Source organism: Emericellopsis atlantica, assembly GCF_019669845.1.
Source record: "Emericellopsis atlantica unplaced genomic scaffold F5Z01scaffold_39, whole genome shotgun sequence".
NCBI lineage: Eukaryota > Fungi > Ascomycota > Sordariomycetes > Hypocreales > Bionectriaceae > Emericellopsis > Emericellopsis atlantica.
The window spans coordinates 135,684-151,772 of NW_025764741.1; the positions used below are offsets into that span (position 1 = coordinate 135,684).

General features: G+C 55.6%; 7 protein-coding genes across 7 annotated transcripts; 1 reads left to right on the forward strand and 6 right to left on the reverse strand.

Annotated features, from left to right (window-relative positions):
- Positions 1 to 468: 468 nt before the first annotated feature.
- On the reverse strand, positions 469 to 1,456 carry F5Z01DRAFT_629919 (GIY-YIG catalytic domain-containing protein; the record flags this gene model as incomplete). The annotated part of the gene is made up of 2 exons (XM_046261691.1): positions 469 to 1,162; positions 1,218 to 1,456. The coding sequence occupies 2 exons, from the start codon at positions 1,454 to 1,456 to the stop codon at positions 469 to 471; spliced, it is 933 nt and encodes a 310-aa protein (XP_046114215.1).
- Positions 1,457 to 1,546: 90 nt separating this feature from the next.
- Positions 1,547 to 3,390, reverse strand: F5Z01DRAFT_730721 (uncharacterized protein). Its single transcript, XM_046266698.1, has 2 exons — positions 3,190 to 3,390; positions 1,547 to 3,135 (listed from the first exon to the last, which is right to left on the reverse strand). Exons 1-2 carry the CDS (start codon positions 3,280 to 3,282, stop codon positions 1,714 to 1,716), a joined length of 1,515 nt encoding a protein of 504 aa, XP_046114216.1. The 5' UTR covers positions 3,283 to 3,390; the 3' UTR covers positions 1,547 to 1,713.
- A 1,018-nt stretch (positions 3,391 to 4,408) lies between these two features.
- On the reverse strand, positions 4,409 to 5,894 carry F5Z01DRAFT_684036 (class II aldolase/adducin N-terminal; the record flags this gene model as incomplete). The annotated part of the gene is made up of 3 exons (XM_046265899.1): positions 4,409 to 4,975; positions 5,035 to 5,279; positions 5,846 to 5,894. 3 exons carry the CDS (start codon positions 5,892 to 5,894, stop codon positions 4,409 to 4,411), a joined length of 861 nt encoding a protein of 286 aa, XP_046114217.1.
- A 1,986-nt stretch (positions 5,895 to 7,880) lies between these two features.
- F5Z01DRAFT_381022 (2OG-Fe dioxygenase-domain-containing protein) lies at positions 7,881 to 9,666 on the forward strand. Its single transcript, XM_046259418.1, has one exon. The coding sequence runs from the start codon at positions 8,234 to 8,236 to the stop codon at positions 9,431 to 9,433; it is 1,200 nt and encodes a 399-aa protein (XP_046114218.1). The 5' UTR covers positions 7,881 to 8,233; the 3' UTR covers positions 9,434 to 9,666.
- A 704-nt stretch (positions 9,667 to 10,370) lies between these two features.
- F5Z01DRAFT_380973 (HAD-like domain-containing protein) lies at positions 10,371 to 11,691 on the reverse strand. Its single transcript, XM_046259417.1, has 2 exons — positions 10,513 to 11,691; positions 10,371 to 10,459 (listed from the first exon to the last, which is right to left on the reverse strand). Exon 1 carries the CDS (start codon positions 11,322 to 11,324, stop codon positions 10,569 to 10,571), a length of 756 nt encoding a protein of 251 aa, XP_046114219.1. The 5' UTR covers positions 11,325 to 11,691; the 3' UTR covers positions 10,371 to 10,459; positions 10,513 to 10,568.
- Positions 11,692 to 11,981: 290 nt separating this feature from the next.
- F5Z01DRAFT_684039 (Alpha/Beta hydrolase protein) lies at positions 11,982 to 12,959 on the reverse strand (the record flags this gene model as incomplete). Its single annotated transcript, XM_046265900.1, has 2 exons — positions 11,982 to 12,053; positions 12,117 to 12,959. 2 exons carry the CDS (start codon positions 12,957 to 12,959, stop codon positions 11,982 to 11,984), a joined length of 915 nt encoding a protein of 304 aa, XP_046114220.1.
- Positions 12,960 to 14,265: 1,306 nt separating this feature from the next.
- On the reverse strand, positions 14,266 to 15,915 carry F5Z01DRAFT_629884 (basic-leucine zipper transcription factor; the record flags this gene model as incomplete). Its single annotated transcript, XM_046261690.1, has 2 exons — positions 14,266 to 15,713; positions 15,798 to 15,915. The coding sequence occupies 2 exons, from the start codon at positions 15,913 to 15,915 to the stop codon at positions 14,266 to 14,268; spliced, it is 1,566 nt and encodes a 521-aa protein (XP_046114221.1).
- Positions 15,916 to 16,089: the final 174 nt, after the last annotated feature.

The window sequence follows — 16,089 nt, forward strand, 5'->3', positions numbered from 1 at the left end:
GAGTAAGCCCCGGCGCTCCTGCAAGCCTTAGGGATCCACTAGCGACGACTCCCGACCGCTTTCAGACCTCATCCGACATGCCCACCAATTCCAGTCGTCGATTGTCAAGGCACGTGCACCAGATATCAATATGCACGTAAGACAAGGTTGTACTCTCCGATGAGAGTCTTTTGTATCCATCACCGTGAGAAGACTGGTACGAGTCATAGATTCTCTGGTACGCAACAAGTCGTGCTCAAATGGGTTGCAGGGCAACCGCAATGCGTACGTGCGGAGACACAAGCGTTCTCTCGGGGAATAGAAACCTCTTGCATGATAGTAGTTCAACAAATTTACTGATAAAGAAAAAATTGCGAGTATTTAGACACAACCCTTGAGGATACCTACTCGCGATAAACGCGTCGGAAGCAGGCAGTAAGATCGATTGTGCGACTTGTAGGGTAGCTAGTTCCGTTTCTAGACCGGCATTCATTCAAGTTCATCTACCACAGGTACTGCTTTCTTCCTACGCTTCTTTGTTTCGAGGAGCTTTTCGACGTCCTTGGGTCCTCTGAGCCTCAAGCTGAGCTCTTTGACCAGATCAATCCATCGTATTTCCCCACCACACGAGGGGCAAGTGCACGAGGATGGCAGGACGTTTCCATCTGCAGCGACCTCCTTGGCATTTTTCCCCCAGCAATCCAGATGGCCCATCGCCTCGCAGTTCTCGTTAGGGCAGATTGGTAACAGCCCCTTATCTGGCGCCAACGGCTCGTCACAGTGCACACAGTCCCCGTGACGCTCAAAGTTCACCACCTCTTGTGCCTTCGACGCGTGTGGCTTCAGGGCAGCGTAGTCCAAGGGCAAGGCATCCACACCGCGTATTGTGCCATCCTCGCCAGTGCTGTAATCTTCAAAAATCCGCAGGCCGCTTCTGACCTCTTTGTTCGAATGGCGGAGCCAATTGTCCCAAGCATTTTTGGCATCACGTGAGAAGAAGTGTATATTGAGCGGCCATCGTAAGAAGCTCGGCACGCTGGTAAGGATGAAGACGTTGGAGAAGATCGATTTCAGGTTGTGAGGTGGCCGGCGAGGCCGGCCATTCCTCTTCTTCTGGGAAGATACAACCATGCGAGATTCATCGGGTATGTGGAGTGACAGGTGCGGATTTGTCAAGGCCCATCTACGCTCATTAATCGACTATCAAGCATGTAGCGTACGCGCAGCCTACTACTCACTCAAACTTCAGTGCCGCGGTGGAACTGGGGAATCCAGAGACGATTGCAATCATTTCCCATGGTCTCAACTTGTCTCGACTCGTACGGGCAGCACCACCCTTGGCCTCACCATTGTGTTGCTTCAGACGCCGCGGTGGGTTTGGCGTTGAGCCGATGTAGAGCGATGCATGGCGGACGGTCGAGCGAAGCACATAGACAGTGTACAGAGCAGGTATCGGCTTAGGAAGGACGGAGGTCATCACAGTGCCACCCATGTGAAAACATTGTTGGATGCGGGATGGAGTGCGGCGTGGTGGGCTGTTTGTTTTGGCTTTGAGTGCAGGACATTTACGATGACTAAGCTCAAAACGCGACGCGGCGCACCTTATTGTCGCCGGTATTTCACAGAGTTGATGGTAGGTAGAAATGAACCAATTGGTACTATTGGGGAGCCAAATCCCGGTTGATATACTCCCTCTCAGAGATCTACCACCGCCAAATTCTGTATTTAGACATGTTACAAAAGTCCCTGCTTCTGCAGATCATAGTACACCTTCTCGGGCATCACGTTACCCTCCGCATCCTCCATTTGTACAACACTTCCCTCATCAACCTTTGTCCTCTTCTTCTCACGCTGGATCTTCTCCCAAAGCTTCAAAGCCTCATCAATCCTCGTAATGTCGCGGAAGAGGTTGACGTTGGTGATCCCCAGGCACTTCAGGCCGTACACGTGGCGAGCCTCATTGAAATGCTTGTCGAACGCGCGGCGACCCATGTACACGAAGTTACCACAGACCTCGCACGGAAACTCGACACCAAGACCGTGCAGTCGATACAACCAGAAGGGAATCGGCTTGCCATCCCAGGCTAGTGGTAGCTTGAGCGGGTTGTAAATCTTCTCCTCACCATCCTCAGCGTCCTCTTCGCCGTCCCGAGGCTGTTCCTGCGGTTCCTCCGACGCGTTCAAGAGATTCTCAAGCTCTTGTTGGCGTTCTCGTTCCGTCATGCCCTGTTTTCGTTCCACGTTGACCCTGGTATCACCTCGCTCTGTGCTCATGGCACCGGCCAGGCGCTTGACTCGCTGTTCCCGCTCAGCCACAGCCTTCTCTTTCAACCTCGCAGCCGAAGTTCTAGGACCAGCGGTACCGTTGGCGGCACCGTCCGCATCCGCTGACCTTTGCTTCCGTTGCTCAGCAGCCTTGATATGTTTCCGTCCTGTCAGGTGGTTCTTGTAGACGTTTTCGTTCTTGAACTCTTTCTCGCAGTCGGCGCACCACACTGCTTCAGCTGTGCTCAGGTCCTTCGCTGTGTCGCCCCCTGTTGGTTTCTCTGACTGCCAACCTTCAACTTCATCCTTCTCCCACGCTGCTTCGAATTCCTGTCCGAACGTCTCCATGACCTTGTCCACGTTTTCCAAAGGCCGCGTGCGCTGCATGAAGGATTCGAGATAGCTTGCTAGTTCACCAATGTACTTGAAGTACTGATCCGTAAGCTTGTCTGCCTTCTTGACACCGCCATAGCCCGGCGTGAAGTTGTCGAACACCTCCAGATATTGCAGATATGTCAGCCGCCTAACATTCGGAAGGTTGAGGAACTGTTCGTGGTTCATTGTCAAGTCGAAGAATCGCCCGTATGCCTCCTCGCCCGAGAATAACGAGTCAACGATTGATGGTACGAGCTCCCCTTCCCCAGCCCGTCGCACTTTGTATCGCTGCTCCGAGTTCTCGGCCTGTTCGTTCGGATACCGCGCATGATGGTCTCGTACGTCTTTGAGCTGTTTGTAGAACTCCCCGAACGGATCGCCTGAGCCGATTTGCTGAATCTCGGATGCGCGCGCGCCTGTCGTATCTCTGTAGATGTCTAGGAGGTTGCTGGACTGATTTTGGATCTGATCGAGTAGTTGAGAGACCTCGTGGTCGCGATTCAGTCGGTCGCGGATCTGGATAGTCTTAGCATGCATTGATCGCGCGAGCGGCGAGACCAGGATACTCACATGTTTAGGGTCATCATGGATGCGGTCGGCAATTCCTTGCTCTAAACGCTCGAGATCCTCATGGATGTAACGCTGCTCCTCAAGAATAAGCATCTCTGTTGGCCTGGGAGAGAAAATGCGTCGTACTTGTGAGCTTTAAAGGGCGTGGCTTAAACTCGTGGAGAGGTTCGCGTCCAGTCGTTCTTCGACCGAAAAGTTCATGGCGCGCAGGCCCGACTTGCGATCACGTGATCCGGCTTCCGGTCGCGTATTGCCCGCTGAATGCGCGGGCGCTTCATGACATCGAACACTCTCTGGTTTTCCTTCTCACAGTCCTGAATTCCTGATCAGCTCAAACGATCTCTAATACGCTATTACAACTGCGTATCGGTTCGATCATCCCAAGCCCAGCTTCGTCGGCTGGCGACATCGCTATGGTCTCGCACCTCTCTGTGAAGTTGAGATGATGTATCCTCCAGATCACGTCGCGGAACTTGACAGAGTTTTTGATCGAATGATCACAATTGGGCTTCAGAAGTCGGAGTAAAGCCACGAGCTTGAGATCATCATTCTCCCTTGTGTCTTCTCGCCTGCCCCGCGTGGAGGACTCGGCTCAACCAGATCATCCTCATTATGTGTGACTTCTTCCCCAGAAGGACTACTTCATACTTGCGATGGTTGCGTGATCTGGTGATTGCAAGGTTTCCTTGATTCATTCACGCTTGCCGCTACGCATCTCTAGCCAAGTATTTGCTCAACGCAGCAGCACAGGCCAAGGCAACTATCACTACTCTCCAGCGGCGGATATGACAGCCAGTCTCTGCAATACGTTGCAAGTCGATCTGACATCTTGACGTAACCCGCTCAAATAAGCCAGTGATACTCGGCGGGCTTTACTTTGCGAAACAGATTGCTCCGCGGTTCTTGTCTTCGGAAAATCTGACGTTGCCGCTCACGCCCCAACCAGCCCAGAGCGAGGTCACTGCCATGTTCTGGAACTGCAACTGGCATGTCGAATCAAAAAAGCTTCAGATTAGGCCTAAAAGACTGGTGAGAATTGGACTGCGACCTAGCGAGCAAGTCTTACGGAAGCCAGACCACCACGTCCAGCGTAGACGGCTCTGCAATAGTGTTTGTTGTGCACGCCTCATGTCTCGTAATTCAGCTTCTGTATATACACGCACTATCAAACAACGCTCATCATCGCCTTTGTAAATAAAATGCAGATCATCACCCCCTTTTATGGCAGGTACTCTGGCCAGATCTTGATGTTCTCCATCCCACTCATAATCTTGTCTCCTCCAAGCTCAATTTCGAGGCCAATGTCGGGCTGGCCCTCCTCATACAGCCAGTGCTTCTCTCCCGCCATCTTGGCATTCGCCTCCGCAAGCTCATGGCTGATGATCTGCTTCTTGAGCTCCGGGTTGCCGCCACAGGCCGCCTCGACCTTGAGCTGAATCTCGCAGCTCCTGTCCACGAGGCCGAACAGGAAACTCGCCTCGTCGACGGTGTGGCCGACGGTGACGAGACCGTGGTTCATGAGCAGCGCGGCCTTGCCCTTGGGGCCGAGAGCCTTGGCGATGTTCTGGCCCTCTTGCTCGGCAGTGACGATGCCGCCATACTGATTGTCCACGGCGAGGGTGCCGTAGACGTCGCAAATGTCCTGCTGGATCATGTCAAGGGGCTTGCCAAAGGCGCACCATGCGCGGCCCGCGATGCTATGGGCGTGGCAGATGGATTTGATGTCGTGGCGGGCCTTGTGAATCTCAGAGTGAATGAAGAAGCCCGGGTTGTTGCAAGGCCGTGTCTGCCAGAGTCAAGTCAGCTCATCGGCTTCTGGTGCTTCTCAATTCTGGCAAAGCTTACCCTGTTACCGCCGACAATCTTACCAGTGTTGATGTCGAGGCAGATCATGTCACCGGCGTTGAGAAGGGCAAAGTGCTTGCCGATGGGGTTCATCCAGATCAGGTTGTCGTACTCGGGGTCCTTCACGCTGATGTGACCAGAGATGCCCTCTGTGAAGCCGACACGCGCCCAGTTGCGGAAGACGGCGGCCATGTGCAGCGCAATGTGCCTACGGTGCTCGTCATGGTTGTCGAACGTGGGGATGCCTTGACCGTGAGCGGGCATCCGCCTGTTGGGTTTCTCGCAACTCACCTCGTAGAGGGTTGGGTCCACGGCTCAGGTCAGCGAGGGCAGTGCCCTCTGGGAAGATGCTCTGATCGTGCTGCGGCTCTGGAGCGTCAGCTCTGAGCTTGAGCGTGGGCTGCTGCTGCTGCTCAATGGTGCCGGTGGAAGTAGCAGAGGGGGTCATTGTGAGTGTGGTAAAAAGTATCTTTCTTTCTGTATTACACTGCTGAAGAAGAACGCAAATGGGACAGGTTGTGGTCTTGCTCCGGAAGCAGATGGATCAGGATATGTCCAATCTCATTCAGGATATGTTTGCTTGTGTCTTTACTTGGGGTCTTTAAAATAATCAGTGATGGGACGGCAAATGGAGACAACCTCGGAAAATGAAGTTGATGGTGATGATGATGACAAGGGAAGGTGCAACCAGGGCGTTGATAACGGGCAAGTCACGAAGGCTGACTGTCCTAGAGGATAGTGGAAGAACTTGAGACAAAATAGCTCCAACATGCATCGATGCTCTGGGTGGATGATTCAGCTCAGTTCGCACATCTTATTCTGTCGCTATCTGCAGTCAACCCCTCCAATTGGGCCTCCATTGGCACTTGCCCGCGGCGGCGTTCCCGTGGAGCACATTCCGTGGCAAACTGACCTTGGCGATGAAGGTGTTTCTTCAACCGACCTTTGATAGATTCGACACCATATGGCTCGTCTTGAATGATCCGCTAGTCTTTCACTTCACAGCACCTCCAAGTTCGTGTTCATTCGGGCCGTCCGATCAGACGGCACCGGCAACAGTGTCATGCTCGATGATGCGAGCTGGCGCTGGCCTCCGTCTGCGAAAGGCCCCGCGCGGCGGGGCATGCTGATCTTTGCTCCGGCGCAATGATGGGGAATGCTTCTCGAAGATGGAGAAGACGGTTGATCTTCACGCAGTGTGGGTATTTGCAAGTCTGACAGTCTTACTCAGAGCGCCGTGGCCGTTCTCATCATCCTCACTGCAGCCACCAAAGGGCGCTGGCGGTTCAGACCGGATAGAGACGATCTCTCAAGTTTTGCCTGTCGAAAAGCATCTAATTAACAAATTCTGTGACGGCCTCCTCCGGCCGGCGGATGAAAGGGAACGAACCTAACTGCGCTGCTGCAGCTCGTTGCTGTAGGCGATCGAAAAATTGTACGCATCTCGGCGACCTCTTTCAGCTTGCATCCGTCTACGAAGGCTCGAAAGCGGTTATAGTCGGCCACAAAGGCCTGCTTGCAGAATGTAAGTATGAAAAAATTCTCGGGCATTTCACGAGATGCGGTCTTGACTCTTGCGAGTGGAACTTGACATGGATCATCTGCCAACACCGGGGCCGTTGACCAGGGCAATGGGTTGAATGAAGCCTTGAAGGCGATGCACTCACATTTCACACCACAGACGTGGGAATCCTCGCCAGCAGCGTTGAAAGTTGGAAACGAGGCGTGACTAGCAGCATGCTGACGTCGCTGTATACCCTCCTAGGTTCGAAGATGCAGCATTGCATGCCCTTTTGAAGTCCGCTTACCAGAGCTCTCAACATTCAATGGCATGATGCCCGTCAAGTGTCCGAGCAACTGCAATCCACGACCCCAACATGGGAAAATTGCGACATCGATCCTTACAAGGCGCCAAGATCTACGAACCCTCCATATGTTCTTGATCTGCTCAATGCAGTATAGTATGCGGTAGACACGAGTCTATGCAGGCTAGGCCCTGTTGCAGCGGCTTTTCAATCTGCTCGAAAAGACCGAAATGCTTTCCCATTGCGGTTGAACGCATGCGCGAGCTGGAGATGAAATTCACGGCAACAACAGGATGAGTAGAGGTGAGCAAACGCTCAGAGCATCTATCAAGGTTCTACCGGCAGCCTCCCACTTCATTGACTGGAAATTGAAGAGTGCTCGCATGCCCCTTGGCGGCGACTACTGGTGAACTTGTTGATCGAGGTTGAAGGAATCAAGGCGCGAAGGAAGTGGGCTCTAACTAAGAGATCCAAAAGTAGCCGCAGATGACGCACATCCACCGGCATTTTGACGCACCATGACTTCCCTGTCCAACAGAGACCCAGCAGTGGCAGCCCACGTGAACAGTAAGTCGATGGACAATTTCCTGCCATGTTTTTTACAACGATGTAAGCCACACTAACTGGCAAAGGAGCCCAACCAGAGCCGTGTTTCAACTTTCGACACAGTCCACACAACCCCACACATCCATCACCAACCCACGCCTCATACAGGCATCAGGGGCGCGTAGCCCGAAAGTGGTGGCTATTTTGGCCTCATCCCCCTTCTTCTCGACTAAGAAACCGGCCGAGAGAGTGAGTGGGCTGACATCAGATCACCGCCCTCGTGCGTAGTTTCGCCATGGGGCCGCCTACGATCGGCGTATGCACAATCCTGGCTGTAACAGGCTCCAACGCACAGCAGCACAAGTCCAGAGGAATGAACAGCGCTGGCCAATGCGGTGTAGCTGATCAGAAGGCGGACTGCTTGTTGTGTTTTCTCTTCCGGTCTACATTGGGCCGTGGCAAGGCCGGAACGAATACAAAGGGGAGGCATCCCGACCACATGATGAACCTCTGTCTCTCGCTTTCCCTCTCCTCCATCACACACAGAACGATCAAGTCTACTAACTGATTGGAGCTACCGATTGGTCTTTTTTATTGCCGTTATACTTTGCAAAGCCAGCTCCTGAACAGCATCTGGCGGCTATCCTGAGCCAACTACTGACATACGAGAGGGCTATCCTGAGCCATCTTCCTGAACTACATCTCTCATCCTGATCTCACAGGCTATCCTGAGCCTTTATCAATTCCTGCTTTTCTTTTTCTTTTTCAAAAGAAAATCTCCTGACGGCTATCCTGAGCCATTTTTGTCTGTTCTACTATCAGCAGCAGAAATACAAGACTAATCAAACATGTCGTATCTCGCACCAAGCAAGAGGGCCGCTCGTGCTTCCTCCAACCTGCTGCGGTCGGCGAGCCGGGCCGCGGCTGGTGCTAGCAACAGTTTCGCAGGACAACAGCGCGTGAACAAGATCCACGCCTCTTCCAAGGACAAGGCCGTCCATGCCACGACACAGCCTGCTGGACTCGGCGCCGGTCTTCCCGAGTTCATGACGGCTGGCATGACTCCCGTATCGACACCCACGACCGCTACCCCGACCTCGACACTCCCCCGTGTACCCGCTGGGCAGCTCAACGTTCTCGAGCAGTCGCGCAAGCCCGAGTTCTACCAGGCCATCTCCAAGATTATGGCCATCCGCAAGGACTATGTCGAGAAGCGCTTCGTCTGGGTCCCGGCCGAGGAGATGATCGACATCTGCCTGGGGCTGGGCGCCACGCGCGAGGATCTCGAGGCTCTGCCCCAGACCGCGGACGGACTCCAGTATGACCCTACCCTCCCCTTCCGCAAGACCCGCAACGGTCGCTTCTGCTTTGACTACGACACCCAGAGCGTCCGCCGCCTCGAGTTCCAGCCCTTTGCGCTGTCGGCCGAGGAGGACTTTAAGCGCTACGACTCGGGCCAGATCCGGCGCTTCGACGAGATTGACGACGAGCTGCAGCTCAACACGGTCCTGCAGGCCCTCCTCGTGTTCAAGGGCATGGTCGTCCACGGGGTCGAGATGGCGCACCGTCCCAAGCTAGACTACGACGTCAACAAGAACATTCTGACGCTCTTCCACCTCCGGACCACGACCAACCAGGAGATCCTGGGCGAGCCTGCCCTCGAGGGCATCCACTCGGACGGCGTCGACCACACGATGACGACCCTGCTCGGCCACAGGAACATGCGCGCTGACTCGGCCGTCACCTTTATGCACGCCATGCACGAGCAGACGGGCATCCCGCTCAACGACGCCAAGCCGGAGAACATTCGCGCGCGCGTCCAGCACACCAAGCTGCTCGACACGCTCATGATCCTCGACCACGAGAACAAGCACTCGCTCAGCCCCGTGTACCAGGAGGACCTGACCCAGGACGCCACCCGCGACATGCTTGTCTTCTTCACCCGCAAGCCGGTCGAGGAGGGCCACATCTCGAGCAAAATTGACTCCAAGACACCTCACAAGGTGAAGAAGATGGAGATTCCCCTTTTTCTGCCCAGGACCCAATGAGCTGGCCTTGCATGGCGTTGCTGCGCATTTTGACATTTGGCGTTGCGTTTGGGCATTGCTTTCTCTTTTTCAGTTCGGACAAAAGTTGACTCTACGGTTGGCAATGTATATATCTGGTTTTGCTTTCAATACTTGGCGGAGATGGCAACCAGCAACACCCCCCCCGACTGATTTCACTCTCCGCTGGACGGAGACACTCATGATGAACGACCTCCTGAATACAAAGTTATTAAACCATCTGCCAATGCCTTCCACCATGTAGAACCGCACGAGAAGGATATTCAGACTCAAAGTCCAAACCCGTAGCCTTCAAAGTCCAGGGCAGTTTGACGTCTGGCCAATCATCTCACACGGCTGCAGGTACCCAAGGCGGGAGGGCTCCAATGGATGGTGCACTAGCGCTAGTGCTTAGTTGGCTGCGCCATGTCGTCACTACCCTTTGAGACTTGTGTCCCTCTCCGTCTTTTCATGGGCGATCGTGGATTTGCATTTCCCCGCTCCCATCCTTCGAGCGAGGTGGGATGTCTGAAAAATACGAGCGAGGGGGCAGCCGAAGGATTGAGTGGCTGGATATCCTGATGAATAAAGCCAGAACCAGTGTGGTGTGCACAGCACCGGGACGCGAGAGGTGTGTGCACGAGGAGGAGTTCTGGACGTGAACCTCTGCGCCTCTACGATAGAGTTTCAGGTACCAGAGATCCAAGAGTTGCCAACCAACTGTCAGCCTTACAGTACCGTCGTTCTTTTTCCCGAGATGGTGGGCGGGGTCACTGGATGCCAATCTGCCCCCCATTTCTCGAAGGATTTGGCCAGACGTCCACTCGACGCTCGAAGGATGCGTCTAGCCCACGCACAGCCTGCGCCTCGGGCAACTTTCCTCGATGGAGATCACGATGTTGTGCATGGATTGCGTGCTGCCTGCTTGTGCGCACTTGCACAGAGGAAGAGAGGCGGGGCAGGGAGGCCAGTATGAAGCCTGGCCGGTGAGCAAAAGACGGATTGGCGATGGTGATCTCGGATGTGATTCTTTATCTGATTTTAGTTTGTGAATCGGTATGTAGTAGCATTTTAATATGTACAGTATTTCCAGGCATACAATTCTGGACCAACAGGGCCTCTCCTATCCTTTGCCTTCTCACAACGAGTCCACGTAGTCGGCCATATCCTTCATGGTCTTGAACTGCCACTCAAAGCCCAGCGCACCGGCGGGGTACTGATCAGGCTGCCCACCGCCGCAGGCCGCGGGCACGTCGACGCCCCTCTCGATCCAGCAGCTGGCGAGCCCCGCCTTGTGGGCGGGAATGAGGTCGTGCGGCAGCGCGTAGGCAGTGTGGATGATCTTGTCCTTGGGGACGCCGAGGTCTTTCTCGCAGTGTTCGATGAGGTACTCAAAGTTGCGCGGGTTGGGCTTATAGGTGCCAATGTCCTGTGCGGTGTAGATGGCGTCGAACTGGATCTCGGGCAGCTGGTTGGTGAGAGCGCGGCCAAAGGAGGCCTTGTCGACATTGGAGAGAATGACGAGCTTAAAGTGCTTCTGAAGACGCTGGAGGGCCTCCTGGGTGTCCGGGAAGACGGGCCAGTCGCCCACCGCGTTGCCAAAGGCGGCGGCCTCGTCGTCCTTGGACTCGACGCCGAGCTCCTTGGCGATGGCGCGGTACGTGTTGGCCAGGATGTCCGGGTAGAGGCCCTCGGGGTCGGCGCGCTGGACGATGCCCTCGTTCTTGATGAAGAGCTTGAGGAAGCCCATGCGGTCGTTGTAGTGCGGGTGCGACTCGGGCAGGCGGTTCTGCAGCGGGAGGAGCATATTGTAGATGCCCGTCTCCCAGTCGACGAGCGTGCCGAAGCAGTCGAACGTCAGGGCGCCGTAGTCGGTGATGGGGCGAGAGGGCATGATGGCGGCGGCAGCAGATGGAGGAGAGAGGTGAGTGTGGTGGTCACTGAGGAGGCTCAATCAAGCTGGGCGAGAATACGCAGAGTATGGTTTAAGTATTCTAGATGGAAGTGGGTGGTTTCATTTGCCTTGCTCACATAATGTCCCCGCTCTCACGTAAGAGTCACCAGCGCGTCTCATGTAAGAGATAACGTGAGTAGTACATGTACGCAGCTTGGCAGCCCTGACTGCACTCACTCGCCGCGGAGACTTGACAGAACGGTGACGGACTTACTGAACGAGCTTATCCAATTCTCCTCGGGCAAGTCTGAAGAGACTCTAATTTCCTGAGAGATAAAAGCCTTGTAGTATTGTCTGAGGCCTAGAGCTAAAATCATTGTTCCTAATACCCGGACAACTGTAAATGCCCCGCGGCAGCGAATAAGTTAATGGACCCCGCCGACATCATACTTTCCCAAAGAGGAAATTATTAGGCACACGCCGCTTATCCGCGGGATTCGCAGCTCAGGGGCGTGTGTAGGGCAGCTCAGCCTCAACAGATTCACGTCTGTTGCAGTGATTTAATAGATACCTACTTGTATACGCAAAGATATATACAAAGCATGAGGGGGGGGAAAACGTCAAATGCAAGGCGCTTCCATATTTTTCTCTCCCTTATCATTGACCCGACTTGCACAGCATGTCGAGGAGCTCGACGCCCTGTCGTATTCTATCCGTGACAATCTCCAGCTACACCTAGTCAGCAGTTGTTCATGAAGCAACGCAAGGTACTATCAAATAGTAAAGACTCGCCTTTCTCTCATTCAATTTGTCGAAAATGTCAAAATGCGCTGAATCAATGTCATATGTCGCCTTGATAAAGTCGGGATACCGCCCTCCCCACCCAAGCAGCTCGTCATCGCGGAACATGTCGATGGTGCACTCCTCTGTCTGCCCTGACTTGGTCTCCGCCCGCCGCAGGCCGCGTAGCAACACGCCAGGTGGCGGTGCAAGGGGCTTCTCAGGGAATTCATTGAATTCGTAGGTCTGCCCTTGCTTCACCTCGCCCTCGCCCTTGACGGGCATGTGTAGGTACTGGCCTCGCTGCAGCTCAGGCTCGCCGGGCAGTCCGCGCAGTCGGACGGGTTTCCCGCCGTGGGCAGGCCCTGAGAAGGTGGGCACCCTCCAGTGCTCGAGATATATATCGCAGTTCTGGAAGGACTTTTGGATCAGCTTGGGCAGGTTGCTCATGTCCGGGTCGCGCACGCCCGTCTCGGCGTTGGGCACATGATACGGTGTGTCGATGAGGATGGTGCCTGAGACAGTCAAGAGGGCCGTCGGGTCATCCGCGAGGAGACGCGCAATGGTCATGGAAAGCAGGCCGCCCAGCGACCAGCCGCCGAGGAGGATCTTGCCCCGGATGCCGGCGTTGCGCATCAGCACGATGTAGTGCCTGGCCATCTCGTCCATGCCGCCGGGCCAGGTCTTGCCCTCCCAGTAGTTGGGGTCGTGGATTGCCCATACGTCGCGCTTCAGCTCGCCCAAGAGGAAGTAGGCGAACGATGTGCCGCCCCCATCGTGGATGAGGACGAGCGGGAGGTTTGTCGTTCCTGGCGCACTCTGCAGCTTGGACGGGTTGGGGCCGCCGGGGAACATGGTGTCCAGGTATGGCAAAGAGGCTCTCACTGGTGGTTTGAGGAGCTTGAGATGTGATTTTCTCGCAAGCACGTGTGTAGTTAATGTGAAATCAAAATGCCCTTGTCTGTTCAGTTGTCGTTTGACGACACGAATGAGAAAGAAGCTGCTCCGCGCAAGACACTGATGACGGAGTGGCTGTAGGGGTTTGGAGTAAATTTTGGAGTTTTTGGACCCCTAAAATAATGCGTGTTCGAGCGGTGCTTGGCTCGGGCCTTGGCTTTGGTCTTGGCCGCACAGCTACGGAATGACTGAGAGAACGTGTTGATGGGGGTTTGAGAGTCTGGGCGGTGGCGGCGAACGAAACGTGTCGTTTCAGATGGGATCTGAAACGGGCGACTTTGCCACTCCAGATTTCTTTTGACGCTTGGGAGGTGAAGATCGATGCAGTCGTCCACGTGTTCTCACTTTGATGTCGGCGTGTTCCGTCTGATGAAATGCAATATGAAGATTACGGACCGTATCCCTCCTCCCTGGCGATCATGACCAGCCGATATCTCACCAGCGAGCGCTGAACAAATCTGGGACGGGGTTGGAATTTAGGTACGAAATAAACGTGCAGCTGCCGTCAATAGTTTTCTCCAAATCACGGGTACCATCGCCAAGATTTCGATAGTCGCAAGGGTCTCATCATGCCAAGAGTCATAGCTGACGACAGTCAAGACAAGCGGTTGAGGGAGACGACGACGTGTGAGCGTGAATCAGTTGGATAATGTCATCAATCAGGGTATCAATTCGAAATACACTAAATAGAACGCTTCATGTTGGATCATTGCTTCGGCTCCCGGACCACCACCTTCTCCATTGTCGTCGACATCGCCCTCGTCTGTACACGTTGTCTCTGTTCGAGACTTGGTTTTAGATGGCGCTGACCACCACCCTAGAAGGTGAATGCTCGTGACTCAGAGTGTCTCGGAGGAATCAAGTTGGCCAAAGCGCCAACAACCTAGGGGTGTCCCGCTAGCGGCCGCCGCTGACCATATCCTGGACGTTCCGCAGCGAGGACGGTGCGGTAGGTACGCGAGAGCACGCACCCAGGCATCAACGTCGGTTTCTGCGTACATGTATCCGTCAGGCTGATGGTAGCAGCGGCGCGTGAAGATGCAACTGCGCCCGGTGCCGCCCTCACCTGGCGGGTGATGGTGCTGTCAGGCTGCATGTCCGAGGTACCATTGCATTTCAGCTGAGCGCAGCCTGGTCTCATCGACGGCAGGCTGCGTCGGGAATTTTCCTTTTCTTCTTCTCCGTCTTTTGTCATCCCACTCACTCACAGACAGGTGCCGACGAGTCGGAGGAGCTGCTCGTTGGAGATACGCCCGGCAAAGTTGAGGAGCAGCGTCGTGGCCAGCGCCGTATTGGAGCGGTCACTCTGCCACGAGTGTCGCGTGTCCGCCGCCAGGGCCATGGTCACGGCCCACGCGTTGGGCAGCTGCTCCTGCACCGTCCGCTTCATCTCCACCATGGCCGCGGCCGCCTTGGTGGCGTCCCCCAGGTCCTGTGCCTCGACGAGCTGCGCGACCTTGCTGCCGAGTGATTGCCGGGCGTCGCAGCCCTCGCTCGTGAGCATGCCCTCGGCAGTGCGGAGGATCTCGTCCTGGAAACCCTTGCGCTCCCACTCGGACCACGAGCCGGACGCGGCCGCGTGTATGTCCGAGATGACCTGCGGCAGGCGTCTGTTCCGCGAGAGGCGCTGCTCGTCGGCCAGCGCCGACGTGGGGCTGAAGCTTTGCGTGTAGTAGGCTGTCACCATGGCATCAAAGTTCTCAAAGCCCGCGGCCTCCACTTGCTCCATGATGCACTCGAAGCGCTCGTCGAGGGAGGCGTTGGGGGCTGGCTTGCGCGTCCTCAAGTCGGGGCCTGAGGCGTTAGCCGTGGCTGTCGCGGTCGGTAGAGCCATGTTGGCCCCGATGGATGGCCCTGTGGATGTCACGGAGTGAAATAATGCACTGTCGGGCGAGTGCAGCTTGACGCCTTCGTGCTTCCACATCTCTGCCGCTGAATGAAAAGGGGCACTGGCATTTGTCACGGCAGCGTCAAAGCCCAGCGTCCCATCCGCATGCGCAAATGTATTTAGGGCGTGGACCTGGTCTTGCTGAGACACAGGGTTAGACATGGAGGCCTGTGACTGGTGCTGCTGCTGCTGCTGTTGCTGCGGGAATGTAGTGAAGCCAGTCTCGTGCTGCAGATTGTCCAAGCGGCTCGCGAGCTGGGACTGGAACCGTAGACAATCCGCCATAAAGTTCTTCGATTGCTTTCCCCGTCTCGGATCCTGCACGGGGGCGGCGGCCTGGGCCGCATTGGCACTGCTGGCACTGGTATTGGCAGCAGGGTCGGCGTTGGTTGGGGGCGAGAGGAGCCCATGTGTGGTGGAGGAGCGATGTGATAGCGTTGGGCTGGACATGATCAAGGTGTGCGATCCGGCCACGCGCGGGAACAGGGAGTTCTCAGGGTCATCCACGGGCTGCTCGTACAGGTTCGGTTGCGGTTGCTGGTGAGCGAGGAACTGGGGCGGCAGCGCGTGGTGCGGGATCTGGTCAATGCCGGCGTCCGCCAGCGTTCCCGCGATGGTAGGCGACACGGACCCCTCGTTGGCGAGAGCAGGCGTTGGTATCGCGATTGCTGGCGCGTCGATGGCATCGACGCTTTGCGATCGACGGGCTTCGTGGCTCTCGAGACGGGCTTGGAGTTCGCCCAGACGCGCCTTCATACGGTGGCCTGCTCGTGCCTCAAGTCAGCACGCACTGCTCAAGCTTCCAGAAATATATGTAGACCACGGCATAGCAGTCTGTCTGCACTCACGGTAGGTTCTTTGCGCGACTCGATTCTGTATCCTCTTCTTCTCCTTTGGGTCCTTGACCTTTGTCCAGTCGTCCTCTGATCGCAGCTCGCGTGTGGGGGGCAGTGCTGAGTTTGGCATGCTCGTGGCGGACGAGGACGAGGACGAGGACGCCAGCGATGGCTTCTTGGGGGCTGGTGCCGGCGGCGAGGAGGACCTCTTGATCTTGGTCATCCCGGAGATCCCTGTCGAAGTCGTGTTGGGCGTCCACAGCTCAGTCGTGAATGACATGTTGACGGACGAGAGCGACGCGGC

Bases quoted from the DNA above. Each gene is read 5' to 3' on its own strand.
- F5Z01DRAFT_730721 (XM_046266698.1), bottom strand. From the start codon at position 3,282: ATGCTTATTCTTGAGGAGCAGCGTTACATCCATGAGGATCTCGAGCGT. The intron at 3,136-3,189 runs GTGAGTATCCTG...AAGACTATCCAG, and splicing joins TCCATGATGACCCTAAACAT to ATCCGCGACCGACTGAATCG.
- F5Z01DRAFT_381022 (XM_046259418.1), top strand. From the start codon at position 8,234: ATGTCGTATCTCGCACCAAGCAAGAGGGCCGCTCGTGCTTCCTCCAAC.
- F5Z01DRAFT_380973 (XM_046259417.1), bottom strand. From the start codon at position 11,324: ATGCCCTCTCGCCCCATCACCGACTACGGCGCCCTGACGTTCGACTGC.